Below are 18,819 nucleotides of genomic sequence, written 5' to 3' on the forward strand. Positions count from 1 at the left end.
ATGGCACATAATCTAGAGGAAAGGTACAAAAGGCTAGCTTTTTACCCTGCATTTTCAAATGTGTATCTTTTGGATGGGAGAATATTTTTGTCAGGAACAAAGACAGGAAAAGAATCCACCCTTTCCCAGGCAAAATTCCATGCTTACTCCAGGTTGGAGCAGAAGTACTTTCCTGATAAAGAACTCAGGAGCAAACCTTGAGCCCCCATTTTGGGAATCATCAAACCTGCAAAGCACCTTGCTTGTCCTGGACCACTCCTTAGACATTCCCCTGGGTCCCACTTTTCTGTGCTCTTTGGCACTATATTTTATGCACCCCCGATAGACAGATGTGCACATACCGTGCAATTGTCTCTTCTCTGAGGAACCATGTACAAGGGAGTCCAGCATGACTTTTTTCAAGCTAACATCTAATTATTTTATTTATTTATTAATTTATAAAGCACACTTATCCCAGAAGCATCTGGGCGCTGGAACTTAAAGAGATTGCTTACAATAGGTGATTAGCGAATACAGTTGTGATGCAGCATATAATTTGCAACATACAGTTACGATACAGCATGTAATGTAGATACAGGAATACGGTCGCGGTTACCGCATGAGAAATGTCTCGGACGAATACACCACTGATGAATTTGACTTTCACAAATCTGAATTGCCAATAACACTGATGATCAAATGAGCTAGAAAGGGTGGAGAAGGACAAAGGAAACAGGGAAAATAAACAAGCCTTGGGAAAGGTAATAGGACTTCACTGTCATGTGTCAAGTGTACCCTCCAAGGCTTAATTAACTTCATGCCATGACCAAAGGTCAGGATTATCGCTCACACCATTACATATGATAGCAATTGTTAAAGTAGCATAACACAGGCATACTATTGAAACAAAAAGAACAGAGCAGAACGGTCTTTGTTCGGTCAAGCCTCGGACATCTAGGAATCGCTCCATTATATTGACAAAGGAGGCAACTAATTGTATGAACACAGAGAGTGTTCAGCTTGTAGCATATCACCATGCCAGAAGCATGCACGAGAAGAAACAATGACACATCAACAAGGCTGATATCTATTTATACACATTTGGAATCTACCACCATCAATACCAATTGTTGTTAACAGTGGCTGTCAATAAGGTGACACCTATGAGCCAAAAGAAAGCAAGAGAAGGATGGGGGCTGGTGTGGGCTGGCCATTAGTTGGACATGAGGATGGGGGCCAATTTAGAACATAAAATGTGTCCAAAACATTAGAGAAGGGTATTGAATGCAATACATAAATAAATAAAACATAAGATTGCTAGAATGAGAAATTGATCATTCTTACATGCAACTGGCAAGTGCCTCCTTAGAGCTGCCTTCCTAGGAGCAGGTCTGATCTGAGAAAACCTGCCAGACTCGAGCAACGCAAACTTATGGGCAGAATAGCCACTCCTTGATCTTTCTCCCCCTCTCAGGTTTTGGCCCAGTTGGGGTGCCCGAAAGAGAATTTTGTGCATAGGAAATTTTAAGCTTCTCAGTTTATATTTTCTTGTATTTTTAGTGTCTGATTCATGGAATTTTTGCACGGTTCAAAGTGACTTTGCACTGCTGAAAAGTGACTTTGCAATGCCGCCACAAACCCTGATTCATGGAAATGTGCAGTGTGTTTTTGCAGTCCAGCCAGTGCAAAGTCATTATGACCACCAAAAATACCCACTTACACTGACTTTGCCCTTCAAAAATACACTGTGGCCAGTTCCATGAATCGTGGTTTTTGTCGGCAGTGCAAAGTCACTTTCCAGTAGTGCAAAGTCATGTTGAACCTTGCAAAAATTCCATGTATCGGGCCCTTAGTGTGGGCGGGTAAAGACACATAGGGCCAGATTCATCACCATTCTAGCCTGGTGCAAAGTGACTTTTCACTGGCAACAAACACCCTGATTCGCAGAGCGGTGCAAAGTGTATTTTTGCAGTGCAAAGTGACTTTGCACTGTCTTTGCACTGGTGTAAAGTGACTTTGTCCTGCCAACAAGCACCCTGATTGACAGAGCTGTGCAAAGTGTATTTTTCCAGTGCAAAGTTACTTTGCACTGTGAAAATACACTTTGCACCGCTCTGTGAATCACAGTGTTTGTTGGTAGTGCAAAGTCGCTTTGCACCTTGCCAAACTTTCCATGAATCGAGTCCAGAGAATTCAAATGGATTTTATTTCCTTTTCTTAAAGAAAGACATGTATTTTTGCGGTGATCCCTGTAACATAGATACATCGTGTACACATATAGCAAGCCAACTGAGATGCTACAGTATTTAAAGCGGCCATTTGCATATGCGGCGCCATTAATCTTCTGCCTACATCTGTCAGTTGCTAATGCAGTACAAACAAACATAAGTGGACGTGTTGCTGTTTGTACAATCTCTGGAATGGGGTAACTCGGCATAATTGCATTGGGCCGCACTGCCAATAGACTGTGAAATAACGCGCGCGCGTCTGGCGGCGTTGTTGCCTCGTGACTATACATTGCCTGAGTGACGTGTGTCTCTTCTTTCCGCCCAGTTCATCCTGTGCTTCAGCTTCTACCAGTACGAGCCGATGACCTACGGACAGTACCACTACCCGAGCTGGTCGATGGTGCTGGGCTGGCTGATGTGCGCATGCTCCGTCATCTGGATCCCCATCATGTTTGTGATCAAAATGCATCTAGCCCCCGGCAGCTTTATTGAGGTGAGTCTCTGCGTGGCAGCTCCCCCGCTTCAGCCCCTCCCGCGTGCTCTGCATGTTGAAGGAAGAGGCCCACGAGACTCGTTCGAGAAACTGGGTCAGCGGCTAAGAAGGCCGCGCCGGTCGGGGAACGCGTTGAGCGCTCCCACCGGGCTCCGGTGCCGGAGGCGCAGGGAGAGGTGGGGACATCGGCGTATAATCGTGTGTCTGGCTGCCCACACAGACACAGGCACACGCACACTCTCTCTCTCTCTCTCTCTCTCTCTCTCTCTCTCTCTCTCTCTCTCTCTCATTTTAGTACACCACCTCTGATCTCTGAGCACCACCCAATTCATTCTATTACACGTCAAGGTTGTAAACACGTAATTGAATGGCCGTTAAAAAGAAAGAGAAAGAGGACCCAATTTATTTTAATAGCAACTGCTCACTGGTACGCAGCTTGTTTTTTTTTTAATGTGCAATGGCCCCTATAAATTATTATTATTATTGGTACTTTGCTACCTTTGTCAGGCCCTACAGCCACGTTCTAGGAAAGGTGTTAAACAGCGCATTTCCTGCAAGCCTGAAAATGCAGGCTACTCGGCAACTGCTATGAATGATTTCATAAAGTAGTTCAAGTTAATTCTACTAATCCCTTCTAGATGTACAATGTTAAATATTAATAAGTGCCTGCGTTGCCGGGGCTGGGGTGGGTGTTCAGCATTAATAGAGCGGTGAGTGGTGGAATAAGTGCTGTTGCTAAAAGGCATAGCGTGGTGAGCCTAGCCTGCAAAGGCCGGCACAGACACTTTTCAATGTTTTGCAATGATTTAGCAGGCTGTAGCATCGAGCAATCTGCCTAGCAACACATAATATGGCATAGAAGCTGTAGAAAGAATGTTTTGCATGAATGCAAACAAATAGAAGCGTCCAAGTGCGGTGTTCCCAAAATGAAAAAAAGGTTGTCTTCAGTTGTTATTAGGTGGTCTGTTGGGCAAGTTGTGCTGCCAATAGCCAGAACCACCTCAAAGTCATTCTACCTTCCACGCTGACAACGCAACTCGAGCACCAAAACAACACAAGTTACACAATGGATCATACACAACCTGAAAACCCATGTGTACACCACATTTCCCTAAAGACCACAGTAACGCACCACAGATACAATCCCTCTCCACATTCGTTGACTTTCCTTTGACAGTGAGCACAGACAACACAAAACAAATGACATTAGCTAATAGTTGCACATATTATTCACTGGTCCAGACAACTCTTAAAACAGCTAGCATTTTCACACGGCAGAGAGCCCTATCTTTTCAGATATGCACACACTGGCAACTCATGTACCAGTCCTTCAACTTGTTTTGGGGTTTCCAAGGTTGAAATATAGCAACCTTTCTCTGCTCTCCTCACTCCTGAGTTCACCCCCTTACCCGCCTCTTGCAGATTCTGAAGCTCCAAGAAACAGGCAGAAGGCTAAATAACATAGCACAATGGGGCATACCAGTCAGTTTTATTTGCTCTCCTGTGGGGCTCTGGCAAGCCGAAGCAACTCCGGGGCCTGGCAGCAACATGGGAAGAACTCTAATTTGGTTCTGCTTCAGTCAGTCCACTATACTAGACTCTCTGGTACAATGATTGGCTGGTGAGATCTGTCTGTCATATAATTTGTGGTCATATTGCATATGTGGCAATTGCATGTTACATATCAGTGCAACAGTATTGCAATTCTAGGAGACGGTATTGGAGGCCACAAGCAGAGGACCATGAGGGGACAGCGTTGTCCATAATATCATTAAATATGCCCAATTTTAAGGCAGTCTTATTTTAGTAGAATTAACTCAGTCACTGCTAAGGACTCATATTGTTGTACTTTATACTTTATTGACAGTGAGATTATATTATTTGCCCAGGATCACACACTTTGGTCAAGCATTGAAGTTTGAATTTCATCCCACTCTGCAGTTTAGTCACTTGACCACTTACCTTCTGAGCTCCACTTGCTACAAATAATAATGTTTTGGCTTTCAAGGACAATAATAATGTCTTATAGAGTTTATCAGAAAAATGCCCAAATCACATAGTAAATAAACCTGACAATATATAAATAATTACAGAAACATATTACACCAACACAATTTCATTGTATCTTAATTTTCCACATCTGAATGGAAAACTACAAGTCCCAGCATGAAAAATACTGGGCACCTGTAAAATATCTTGTTTTACACCACTGTACCTTCAGCACTTTAAGACACAAACGAAATTGTGCAATGCAGTCACCTGGGAATAGATATTGTGTGTCAGAAAATTCCAACTAACTATTATGCTTGATGTGAAGAACATTTAACAAGTCATTAAAGAACATATCCTTCTTTGCATGTAAATCTAGTAACATCCTGGTTACAAACCATGCTCTATAATGACCCACAGGCAAAGAGGTAGTGACGGAAGGGCTGGCCAACATGCATATCCATATGGGACAGTTTTTGGGACCTTTTTGACTCAAGGAAAACAATGTTGCTTTTATTTTAGGGAATTCTATTAAGCATGTAAGAATATGGGGTTGTAGAATAAAAAGGCTGCCAAGTAGGTGGAACAGAATCAGCCTCTGCTGCCGCCGGTGAGCAAGATGACACTTAGCTGCGGAGAATTAGAGAAAAGGAATTTAGTGTCTAATCACAACATGGAAACACTTTTATCACCACAACTGAACCTGTCAGAATCACAACTGGGAATCAAGGTGAGAACATCAAGTCTGGAGTATTATTGTGTTTAGCCGTGAAGAAATTGCTTCACAGTCGTATTTCAAAAACACTGTGAATTAGAATGAACATGTCTCGCTGAGGTATTCCATTGACATATTGCAATTGTTGCATTTATTCAGTGGCTCCTTACCTGTCGTGAGGAGAATGCATGCTCTTGCGTTTACGAGCCCCGAGTGTATTTGAACGCAGACTAGTTCCTAGTCGTAACTTGAAGTTTTGGCGAAATGCTTAAAGAGTATTTATTTCCTACCCACAAGCTAGAAAACAACTTGTCCCTGCCTCTAATTCATTTAAGCACGGTCTGGTTAAATAGTTCAATGACATACAATGATGCATCAAAATGTCCATATCATCAGTGCAATTCCTAGTTGTTTGATATCCGCTGCAAATAAAATATGACCATGTTTGGTATCCAATTTCTTTTTTATGTATTGTTATATGTGGTGTTTTTAATGCCAATCATCCCAAGATGGAGTGCTGAAATCATTATTGTCACCCTGTGGGGGGGAGCTGGCCAATCAGGAGGCTAGAAACATGGGCTGACCCACCCGATCTAGTCCACATTCCAAGCCACCTGATCGCCTGCTCCCCTGCCTGCCATCTTCCTCCACGGGCAGTCATTTTGCCCCCCACCCTCCAGTTCTCACTTACCTGTTTGCTGCAGCAGCGGTTGCCGCCGCAGATCCTGCACCTTCTCTCCTTGATCTGTTTGGCCACCATGGAAAGGGAAAACTGGCTCCCTACAGAGCCCCGCCTTCCTCAACCATGGCAGCAATCTTTACATCGTATTTCCTGGGAGGATAGCTCAGCGGCAACGTGCGCGCCTTGGAAACAAGACGACATTAAGCAACACAGGTTCGATCCCCGGGTCCGCGCTTAGAAACCTCTGGGTGTTTAAGCGCGTTATAAGTACCCAACTAAGAGAAAAACAATTACGCAAATACAAAACAAACAATTCCTGTAACAGCACCTCCATGCCTGCAGGCTGTGTGAGCGCTTTAAAAATGTAAATACAAATTTTCATTCAATGAATGGTATGACGCATACATCGCGTTCTTTGAATGAAAACACTTTTTTTTAACACCCCGGGTTACCAGTTTGGTAACCCGTGGTGCTAATGGCATTATTAACCCATTGCATGTAACTCAGGCTACCGGGCCATTACCCATGATATAGCCTGTGGAGCGGGTTTATAACACCATGTTAAGGTTGGCTGGAATAACAGAGAGGCAGAGCAGTTGTTAGGAGGAATTCTTTTAGCCCTGTCTTCAAGGCTGAGGCACCGGCACTAAATCCCAGACCAGCATACTATGGCATGTCTCATGGTAGCTGTCTTCAAGCAATCAAGGTCGACTCTTCGGAGGGAAGAGGGGAGGACTCAAAAACAGTGTAACAAGATGTGACATTAAATATCAGAAGGTCCACAAGGAGGTATTATGACCATATATCTTTCTGTTGTAGGAAACATGTTATGTTGAATATCAAAAAAGAAGTCCATAGGCGCCCCTCTGCGAGAACGAACACGGCCCATTGATCTGTTCTTTCGGAAGGTACCCACTCGAGAGTCCACAGCCACACTTTAGCTCACTGTACCTTTCACAGATAGGAAATACCCATTTGCATATCAGTCTTTTTCTGATGGGAATGGTATTCTAAGACCTCAGAAAGTCCATACTAGTGTTTTTTGCATGTTAACAGAGTGTCACAGTCATCCATTGGGCTAGTGCGTGTGACTTGCTGATGAACCAACAATGGCGCTGTAAGAGATACAGCTGAAATGAGAACACTGGTCTGGGTGTCTTCACCTACTCAACCCAAGATATGCATTGTATCTGTCATTGACAGACTAAGCCTGATGACTTTGTGAAGTGCACTTGCCTTTATATAATGAGGGCCAGACTAGCGACCAAGACGAATAAAGCTTCCAAAAGGCATAACGTGTATGATAGCCCTTTTGGTTGAAAAAGAGTTCCTTCAGAAGATGTCCCGTGTTCACAGGCTCCGGCATAGTTTTACCACAAGAAAGGCTCCTGGCTTCTTCTTTGTTTTACAGATCTCATCATGTGTGTTGAAAGGTTGTGGTGCAGACCCTTGCGGTAAATATGAATCTTTGAGTTGAGAGAGTATTTCAGACCCTCCATCAAAGGGTTGCAGCTATTCAAACCTTTGGCGGCCACCAAATCAGTGGGTGATGAAACCACCAAAGTGATGAAACATTTAAACGTTCACTGATGTCTTCCCAGGCTTTCATTCAGGTGTGGATTCTAAGTTGTATCCAGCCACCTTTCATGCATGTGGCATTATCTGGCTGTAGCATTATCCGGTTCCAGATCAGAAACTCCCCCATAGGGGTCCTTGAAAAAGTAAAGACCCTGGGTATCCTCCTTGAAGCATCAATGGGTGCAGACTCCCATGTAAGCAATATGAACAAAAACTGCCAATAATACTTACGACTGTTAAGTCACATTAGGCCTTTGTTGAATGAGAAAAATAGTACTACCATAGCCCGGGCTACAATTCTGTCTAGACTGGACTACAGGAATGCTCTAATGTTGGGAGCAAACAAGGGGTGCATTGCGAGATGCCAGATTATTCTGAAATGTGTAGTAAGGATTGTCAAGAGGAAAACCAGGAGGGATCATATTACTGTAGACAGAAAGGCACTGCACTGGCTGGCTGTCAATGAATGGATTACCTTCAAGGCCATAACCATAGTCCACCGATGCCTTCATGGCAGGTTCCCTGCCTATCTGAGAGAACAGATAACCCACTACATCCCTGGCTGATCACTGAGCTCTGAATCTGCTGGCCAAATTGCTTGCCTTCTCTTTAAGTGTTCCAACAGGTTCGGCAGGTCATTTCCAGTAAGAGCCACCCAAATATGGAATGGATTACCTAAGGCAATCAAACTTGAGAGCAACCATCTCATTTTTAGGAAAGCGCTAAAGGCGGCAAACTTTAGATAACCTCAGCAGCTTCCTAGGATAGTCAATGAATCAGTCAGATGTCCCTTCAAACTTTGGTCCTTCTTGTCTAAATGTATGCTCCCTGATGCCTGTGGGCTTCGGCGCAATATGAATAAATAAATAGCAACTGCAGCCCTCACTCCCTGAGGCAGGCAGAGGGAATGCCTATATATGGCATCATTCATGCCCCACTCACCATCAAAGGACACACTGTAAGGTTGTCAGACAAAGTGGTTCTTTCTTGGTACAGGCATTGTTGAAGTAGAGCACATTGTACCCTATTATAATTCACAAAAGTCACCACTGGCCAGTGGCATCCTCCCCATTATTTAATTCATTTATTTAATTTATTTTTATTTTTGACATTTGTTAAGCGCACCGAACCCAGTGGCATCTGGGCGCTGGTTACATGGGAAGCTTAGTTGCAACAGGTTACAAGCAGGACGTGCAATAGGTACTTAGATTACATTGTGTTCATTAGTTAATATAGTTACGTAGAGGGACTACTGGGTTGCTAAATAGGGGATTATTCCAATAGCACTCTAACCCCTTCCCGGTTGCTTTATTATAGTACATTAGTCAATAACATTTAAATTGATAGCGTTAGTTACGGTAATAGTTGCAGGAGATGGTAAAGTAAGTTGTGCATACATTTTGTCTACCGCAGCATAGCTAGCTTGAGTTAAATTAGATTTGGAGGTTTTGTGAGAACAGCCAGGTTTTAAGGCCTTTGCAAAAAGACCAAGAGGAGGCATCAGATCGTAGGGCTAGTGGGAGGCTGTTCTAAAGCTTGAGAGCAATCACTGGGAAGCTACTTCGCCCTGTCAAGTGCTGCTTGTATCTGGGGATGACAAGTGAGTGGCAGTAGGCATCATGGGTGGGTCTGGTTGACTGGGCCTTAGTGATTTTCCAGGACAAGTATGTAACTGTGGGGTTTGAGATGCATTTGACAGTCAGGGCTAATGTTTTAAATTTCATGCGTTCTCGGACCGGGAGCCAGTGTAAATTACATCTGGCTGTGGAGATGTGGTCTTTTTTGGAGAAGTTTAGGGCTGCTCTTATGGAGTTATTTTGAATGATCTGCAGTTTTTTTTATATCCCCAAAAAGGGAGTTGCAGTAGTCGATCCTGGATATGAATATATAATAATGAGGATTAATTGACAGGCCCCCAAGAACATTCATTGGCGTTCCCATGACAGCATCTGCCTTGTGCTCAATGGGGAAATCTACAGCCTGTAGGCTAAATGTATCACTTGAGAAACTTTGGATTATCTCTGTTTATCATCATAAACCACCTTAAGAGTTTATAATCCAATTGGATCTCAGAGATAGACATTGTAGATAGGCCTAAAGTGCCCAAAACCAAGCAAATGATAGAGTAGTCTTTCTCTGCAGTGACCCATCTATGCTACCTGTCCTTGATCTGTGGGCTCTTGAATGTGACTGGTTGTTCCCTAGCCAGTTGTCACAAAAGGCATGATATGATAGTTATGATATGATAGTTTATTTATATAGTGCCTACACACAATGTGTTTCAAAGCACTTCAATGCAAGGGTGGGAACAAGGGAAAATAAAATGACATTCTTACAGACCATGAACAGTAAGGATGTGAAATTAACTATCGTACTCGGCCTGACAACATTAGCTATGTTATCTATGTCTTAGCAATAGCTAAGACATAGATAAGGAAGGGAGGGGGAGAGTGGGAAGGAAATGGAAACAGACAGGCGACTACCGTACTAGGCATGACAACATTTCTGGTAGAGCCGGAAAAAACAAAAGGTCAGGGAGAGGGTTGCAGAAAGGGAGGGGAGGAACAAAACAAGCGACCATTGTACTAGTCCTACAGTATTTCAGATAGTGCTGGAGGGTGGGGGAGGACAGAAAGGGGAGTGGGAAGGGCACAGATGGGGTTGCTATCATACTAGGTCCAGGGACAATTCTGATAGAGTAAGTGCATAGAAGAAAGTAAGGGGAGGAGGGGAGGAAATAGGAAAAGGGAGAAGGGAGAGGAGGAGAGAACAGAGACTAAGCAGTAAAAAAAGGAGAAGCAAGAGGGGAGAGGGGATACAATTGCAGAAGGCAGTAGTAACACATACAGTTGCAAGCCAGGATACAAGATGAAGATGGGAACAGCATGTTTCAGGGCATCCATGAGGACAAGATGCAAAGGAAGTCCAGCATGAGAGTTGAGAATGGGTGACGAGCCGTGAATCAATGAAGTTCATAACAGTCAAATCCAGCATTGGCCACAAGATGGTGATGGTGAAACCAGAATGTATCAGGACAGACTCCTGCAGAAGTAGGCTGGAGGGGGGGGGAGCAGGTTAGAAGAATCAAGCAAAACGGGCATGCATCATTACAATGGACATGTTGATTTGCACAATGAATGTCTCACCTTAGTCCAAAGATGGTGGTATTGGAGTTTGGCACAGGGTGTCTTTCAGCCCTTGGTACACCTCTTGTCACTTCTTGGTTTAAACAACCTTGATATTTATGGTTGTGCTGACCCTTTTTCTCTGCAGGGAAGGTTGTTAATTGTTACGCAAATAAGGATGAAAGATCAGATCATATTTTCTTGAAAATAATAATAGATACAAGCCCATTTTATCACATTTCTGTATGGAACTTGTGTTATACAAGATTCAAATTAATTAGAATATTGTTTTGATAATTGTAGCAAAACGCTGTCACAATATGTGGAAAAATTGAATGGATTCATAAAAGGATCTCAAGAAGAGGCTAGCAACAATAAATGTGTGTCATTCGAATGCAGACCCGGGAGATTCCCATCGTCTCAGAAATCCCGGAGTCCACCTAATTTAATAGCGATCAAATCCTCCTGCCAACTGTTACTGATGATTACCTGAAGATGAAAGCAGCGAGTGGACTCTTTAACTTGAAAAGCATGACCTGCAATTGTTATAAGCACTTGAGAATGCAGGCTACTGTTTGGCAAAGTCATTAAAGGCAACATGCCACTAAAACAGAGATATATTGAAAATAGTCAGAGCTAAGCTGCCAGAGCTTGGCCAAAGACTTTGGGAAGGATATATCCACCCTATGTCCAGAATCTTGCTGACATCAACCTTGATGCATTCCTGGACCCTGTAAGACATCCTGTGACTCTTACACTTCCAGTATTGATTTCGTGATTGCACTATGTCATTAGACCTGGAGTCAACAAGAACAAGGATGAAAACCATTGAAGCAGAGCTCAACAGTCTTCTTGCTGAGTGGGTGTAAGTCGCGGAGCAGGTTTTACTCTTGCAACAGAGCTGCATGTGGACCTGCTTCAGAGTGTATATGGGAGGTGCTCTCTTTCTCCTTCTTCCTTTTTGATACCCAGTACAGGACAGCTTGTCTTTCCCAAATGCTGGAGGATTGGACCACCTTTTGGTATTTGACGTTGAGCCATTAGACAACCTAACGTGTGTTTCTAAGGACAGCGGGAGGACCAGTCCACTTATATTCCAAATCAAATCTATAGCCTTTGTTAGCAAAGTTGCATGAACTGTCTGGTCCTCCTAGTATTTAATCGGAGGCACCTTATGGTCATACCATTCCTTGTCTAAGGCTCAACAGGATTCAGATTTATTTTCCTCTTCGACAGGAGATGAGCCATCTTTTTATGGATGCCCAACACAGAGTCCACTACATGATTGATTGCACTCTGAGGACTACAATCCCATCCTTCCTCACTAAGGTGAGGTGGTCCATTACTGGGTGAATGAAAATAAGCTAAAATGGACTGAAGCCCAGTCCTTTTCTGTGAGACCTCCCTATGGACGAAGATCAAGCATGGTAACAGGAGCTCCAACTGCCTGCATAGGAGCTGTTATGAAGTGCCCATCATTCTATCCAACATCTTATTGATGAGCTGAGCAAGACCGTTTAGCTGCGGGTGGCAGAGTAGAAATCTCTCAGTTACCTAACATTCCGCCCCTTAATCTTAAAATATTTCTAAACACCATTCTTGGGGAACCTACCATCATGAAAATCCTTCTACTATTGGGGCAGAAATTGCCCACATTGGCATGGCCTGGTTGCATGGCCAAACACTAAAATGAACTAGATTGTTAAGGTAGTCGATTACTACCCTCAAGTGGCACCCTTATGGCTGGCATTGACATTTTAGGGCTCTTTTTTCTTTCGCCCTTACTTGCCAGTCGATGCCCAAATCAGATGTGACTTTTAGTGACTCTCTACCTGGCCATTCATGCTGGTAAAATAGAAGTGAGGAATGCACAGCACAATGTAACCTACCCCTGAAGCCATCTTAGATTTGTGACCCATCTACACCCCTGTCTCCACTGATTCAGCATAACGTTAGTCATGAATATTATGGTAAGACTACAGACATTGCCTTCAGTGAGTGATACTCTCTTCAGGGGCTTCATGTTGGTGGGCTGACCACCATTTTCACTTCTATAGACTCTAACCATTCTTATAAGTCAAGTGAACTTCTTGATTTCTTTACTAAGAGAAACTGAGCATGGTGTTCTAACATGTTTTGCTTTCTACTCTTTCTAAAAGCTTATCAAAGCAGGACTTTTTTTATGAATGATTTGTTATATTTTAATCACCTTCAACTTCCTTTTACTGCTACCAAACTTACCTTTTGGCCTTTTGGCCTTGCAGCTCATGGACTCAGTAGACATCTTAAATTGATGCACAGTAGGTAGGTGCAAAAGCAGTTTCACACTTGGACAATTCAACATAAAATAGTAATTCAAAATATGATAATACATCACACAATTTACTTGATCCACCTCTTCCTTAACAACCAAGTGAGGAACTAACCCCTCCAAAATGTCCTCGCTACGAGGTGACTCACCAAAGGCATCCGTTATCTGCAGCAGGAAGGGTCTATGACTCAGTCTCCAGTGGTCCTCCGATTCATAACCAATAGGCTTGCTGGCTGTACACTAGCCCACCCTTCTAGGATATGCGGAAAGTGCAGAGTGATCCTCTTTAGCCCTGGATCGTGTCTACATCAGCTGAGCAGACCCTCTGAAGTTTGACACTATCTTTTTCTTTTAAAGAATTCTGATGGGATGGATGCCTTCTCTGCAAGGATCTCCAGCAGGCCCTACATGTCAGATACTCACTTGCCTTCAGGCATCCAATTCTTCTGTCTCAGAGGAGCAGTCTGCAAGGTTTGCCTCAAATTGTTGGGTAGAAGGTGTACCTTGCCTTCTATTAAGGTCTTCAGACAGCAACGGTGCTACTGAGGCACACTTAGTAGGTGGTCATCCTGATGGAATGACAACTGCTCTGCTGGAGTACCGGGGTGAGTAGTGGTATTTAAAAGCCTGCTCAGCCGCACGCTACTACTACAGCAGAAGTGATCTCAATCATAATGATAAAACATGCACAATGTGAATGTACACCTTTGGCAACTCTTTAAGGTAGCGTGTGCCATGCACAAGCTATTCTCCTCAAGAGGAATGTGAGCCAGAAAGGAAGCATCCAAAGCGACAACGGTACTGTGATACCCAAATAAATGAAATGCCAAACCACGTTTCTATCAAAATGCAAGACTTTATTTCAAAGTAAACGGACTAATATGACCAGTAAGCATCCACCCGTACTAAAATAACAATATATGCACACCTTGGTTGAAAGGGGCACACTGGGTATGAAGATAGGGGTATACAGGCAATTGTCTTTGCAGCAATTTACAAGTTTAAGTATATGTATTTAAAAAAAGGTCAGGAGTGGGGTCTGATTGTCAGTAGGGCCTTTAAAACCAAGCCAGTGGGACAGAGGTACTGTGTATAGTTTTAAACTGTCCTCTTAGGGGCTTGAAAACCGGGCTTCTGAGAGCTTTTTGTGGGGTTGAGTCAGTGTTGAGATGTTAGAATTGATTTAACTGGAGGCAAACGGTGGGGAGACAGGAAGTAAAGGTAGCCTAGGCATTTACTAGTTGGTGGAAGCCTTCTTCTGGGTGAAGCTACTGTTCAGGGCTACCCTATACTTCTGCGCCTCTCTTTTTTCTTACACTCAAAGACACTTCAGCCATTATCCCTGTGGCGTGACATCCCAGTTATTGCGCCCAGAGCTTTCTTTTGGGTTATTCATCCTAACCTCCTTTGAAGAAGTAAAGAAGCAGCCTCCACCCACCCTCTGGGGGCCTATCCTTCTCCTTTAGTTAGTTGTCAAACCCTCCCAGCAGAGAACAAAGGGAGCCCGGAAGGCTGGACCTAGCAACCATTTGTTTGTGAACCACAGCTCCACACAGTGATACATAAACGCTCTGACATCTGCAGGTGTCATAGGGAGCCAGTTGATAATTAAGTGACATCAGATGGTTTTCGCAATGTATACCTGTATTTCCTCATAGGCTGCTATCTCAAAACAGATCTAGCTTTACAATTTATATTAATATAACTGCCACCAGGCCTTAGGGATGCGCAGTAATATAACATTTCTATTTTTGGTCCCTGCTGGCAAAGTCACCCCGATGCCCTTAGCATAGCTAAACCACATTGCAGTTGCTGAGATGTCAGTAGATGTGATCCAGATAAGAGAACACATGTTCCCTATCCTTTTTAAGTATGGAGCATCTAGAAAGTGAGGCCTAATTAGCAGAGTTCATTTTCTGAGAGAGAAAACTCAGCATTATTTTACATATTAAAAATCAAGAGCTCGGGCTTGCGCACCCGTAGTGACCGCATTTCTTCACAGTCATCTTTTTTGGGCCTGTCATTAGGTAATCACAGCTGCTAGAAATTCTGTGTCTGCAGACACTGTAAGAGGATTCAATTCAACACTACAGCTAAGTCAATGCCCAGTCTGGGATACTGAATGGAAACCCTTATTGATATATCTTTATGTCCAGTTCATGAGTTCTGGATGACTATCCCTATATAACACCCCTCTCTTAGAATCTCCCTGACCCCACTGAGCCAAGAAGTAGTTCGGTTTTGCAAGTTTAAAAGGTTTATTTGAGAATGTAAACAATATATATATCACACTTTATAATAAATTAATAATTGAATATCACACTTAATCTGAGCAGTAATCAATAATGGATAGTCTGGCACTAGCACACTTCTTTATAATCAATGATGAGTGGGTATAGGATGGATAAGATAGCAACAATACCTTTATGGTTTCAAATAGATGCAATGTGGAATGAAAATGCAGTACAGAAAATAACTTGATAGGATTTCAGCAAAAGACAATGTAATCACTTTCTTGGACAATTCACCCCCCCTTTAAGCAATGTAAGGAGATGAAGATGAGAGAACACAGTTCTTAGGAATGTAATCAAATAGAATTCAGTTCAATTCCCCCTCAGCAGCTTATACAACAGATAGGTGTTTTGAAACACGGGCAAAATGCTTTGAATATGGTGACAATGCAGTGAGAAATATGCTGAAAATGCTTTTAATTCCCTTCAGGAGGTTCAGGGTGAGTGGTATCTAGTTAATATGAGTTCAGGCTCACTCTAGCAATGGTTCAGGGATGGTTCTTAAGAGGCAAACGAAATTTAGCAATTCAGGCAAAAGCAGCTATCTTTTTACAAGTAAAGAAATCGGCCAAATTGCAAATCGCGGCAAAATTCGCGAATGCGTGAATCACGATTACGGCAAAAGTATAAGGAGTAGCAAGTCGGTTCTAAGCCTGTTGAAAAGCTGAGATTCTCTAAGCTTTCAGAGGAAAGTTAAATCAAGTTCCTAGCACAATCGGTTACGGAGTTATGAACGATTTTGTGAAGGTTGTTTTTCGAATTTAAAGTAACTCAAATTGACAGGTGACAGCTTTTAAAAATGACAGGTGACAGCTATGCGGCTGCAGAATTGACAAGTGACAGTTAGGAGGCAGTTCTACTTAGATTAAATAGATTGAATTATATCACTGGAAACTAAGAGATTTGGTTTCACACCGTCCTAGCTGTGCTCACAATGTATTTGGAAGGTCTAGGTCTCACGGATCGGGTCAAGATGGCTTCGGTTCTGGTTTCGCCCCGGACGGTCTCTGCGCACAGCGTCTGGTCTCTGCTCTGCTGGTCTGGTCTGACACTGCTCCTGGTACAGCGTCTGTGCCCAGCTCCTGGATCTTTCTGCACAGCTTTCTCTGGACACAGCGCTAATCTGCACGGCTCCTGGATGCTGCTACCGCTGTTAGGTTTGCTGGATGCTGAGGCCTGCTGAGAAAAGTTCTCAGTTTGTGGGTTTAGGCCCTTGCTTTGAGTTCTGAATCAAGTTCTTTGGAGTTTTAAAATCTAAGTGTTGGATCTGGTATCTTCTGGATGTTGTGTGGTCCGGCAGAGCGCGTTGCAGCAACTGGATTTGAATCTCTCTACCTGTCTCAGCAGTCTCTTTTTATGTGTTTTGAAAGTGGGTGTGTGCCTGGGCCTAGCTAAGCCTGCCCCTTTCTACTTGTCATTGGCCCAATTCTCCCCTCTTCCATGATTGGGGGAAGGAAATGTGAGTCAGAGTGATGCTGTAGGTTTTATGGGTCAGAGGATCCTCCCCTGGTCAGTTTGCCCACAAATCTATATTTGATTCAAATACATATTGCACAGATACACAGTTGTTTAAAATTACATGCACCCATCACATATCACATGAGGTATACTCTGATCAAATTCTGCTCTTCCTGGAGGCTTGCATTAAAAAATGGCAACATATTTTCGATTTTAGTGGGCTATGCAACATCGGATTTTTCTCCAGATTTATACACATGTACACCCCCCTCCCACACATATCTCAGTAACTTCCAGGTCGCTAGCTTAAACACAAAGTATGTGGTGTCAATAAATAGCAGGGTTTTGCCCCAGAACATCACACAAATTCCCAACGCGTCTTAAAACGTGCACAGAAAAATCACAAGAATTATGGTATCATTTAAATAATTTTGACACGTCCGCACCATGAGTTATACATCTTTCTTAAAATCATATTCTGGCCAACAGGGGTGTGTCTTCCCAGGTCACATGGTGTAGAAACCAGTTTATCCAGTTTCTGCCAAGCTCAGAGACCCTGCCCCTCCCAGCTTCTGCCAAGAGGAAGCTATTTTACTGCCCCCCCAATAAACCATCTGCCTGGGCCCTGGAAGGCCCATTGTTCAAGAGGAAGTCATTTATGACCTCCCCCCAATAAACCCTCTGCCTGGATCCTTTGTTTAGTCTCTAGCAGTCCCTTGGTAATTCAATCAGAGAGGGGTAACCTCCCCTCAGAATGCAGCCAGGCCTGAGAACTGCTGTGGATCCAGTTTCACTCCAATTGGGGGGAAGCTGTCAGGCAGAATCCAGTTCCTTAAGCCAGAATTTCGCTAACAGGTCACTTTTTGTTCCCAGTTTAAATCAAACATACATTTTTTACACATGCAGCTAAAACACTGATTCTAAGTTCTAAACTATGACATTTCAACAGTGACAAACTATGTGACACTCAAAAGTAGGTCACTCAGTTAATTTAAACATTTTCGATTTTTGGTAGTTTTAAATCCAGTTTCAGTTAGGCTGCTGCAGACCTGCAGAGCTCAGCCAGTCTTGTTATGAACATTGTTTTGGGGCTCTTCCACTTCCCAGATTTTGTATGCACACATACTTCATTCTGCCAGATGTCTGCTGGTGTTCAGTGAGATTTTTGGATATGTTGCAATGTTTGAAATAGACATTTTGAGCTGGCATTCAGGGAAACAAAAGGTGATTTTAAAGTGCGGTTTTTCCTTTGGCGCACATTTCACTCATGGCACCCCGGCCCATCCTGCTCGCACTGGTGGGTGGCAAGTTAGGCAACCATTTTGGTGTGCGCAAACTGCGTGGTTCTCCTGGATTCGGGCGCACATGTGGGCTTTTTGGCCATCTTGGATTTTCTAAGCCCACAGCACCAAATGTTGCAGCATGATAACTCAAACGTGGGTCAGGACACCCAACAACACCTTGTCCACGGCAACCAGCTCATTCCAAAGATAACATTTGCTGAAAGCTTGTCCCAAGCACTCAGAACAATTTCATCACTTATCCAGATGGTAGCAATGAGAGTAGAAAAACTGCTAAGAGGCCTGAGAGCCAATCAGGATGACACTGAGGGACTAAGTAACTCTTACACGATCAGAACAGTGCCTTCTCTAACTTATGATACTTGTCCATATGGCCTGTGTACCTAACTACGGGTTAGGGAATTAGTTAACTCACTTTTCAGATGCCAATTAGCATTCAATGAAACCTCTTCCAGTACCTTTTGATGGCGTTCCCAGACACTTATGTTGATAGAGACTATTTCTGAAAAGATGGTTTTGGGCTTGCATGGTTGGAATACTAGGCCTGCATGTCTTTTGTCTTGGCCTCTCAATGATAGCCCGTTCTTTGATGCGTATGATCCATTCAGTCACAACGCTCTGTCTGGATTTCCTACTTCACTTGCAGGATTTCCTTTACTTCTGCATTTG

General features: G+C 43.3%; 1 protein-coding gene across 1 annotated transcript in view; it reads left to right on the forward strand.

Moving 5' to 3' along the window:
• Positions 1–18,819, forward strand: part of SLC6A5 (solute carrier family 6 member 5) — a 426,034-nt gene that overhangs the window by 388,643 nt on the left and 18,572 nt on the right. Inside the window, exon 15 of the mRNA XM_069623483.1 lies at positions 2,533–2,700. Coding sequence (XP_069479584.1) covers positions 2,533–2,700 — 168 coding nt within the window. The remainder of the gene's footprint in view (positions 1–2,532; positions 2,701–18,819) is intronic.

This window comes from Ambystoma mexicanum, chromosome 11 (assembly GCF_040938575.1).
Source record: "Ambystoma mexicanum isolate Mex_15411 chromosome 11, UKY_AmexF1_1, whole genome shotgun sequence".
In the NCBI taxonomy this organism is placed as follows: Eukaryota; Metazoa; Chordata; class Amphibia; order Caudata; family Ambystomatidae; genus Ambystoma; species Ambystoma mexicanum.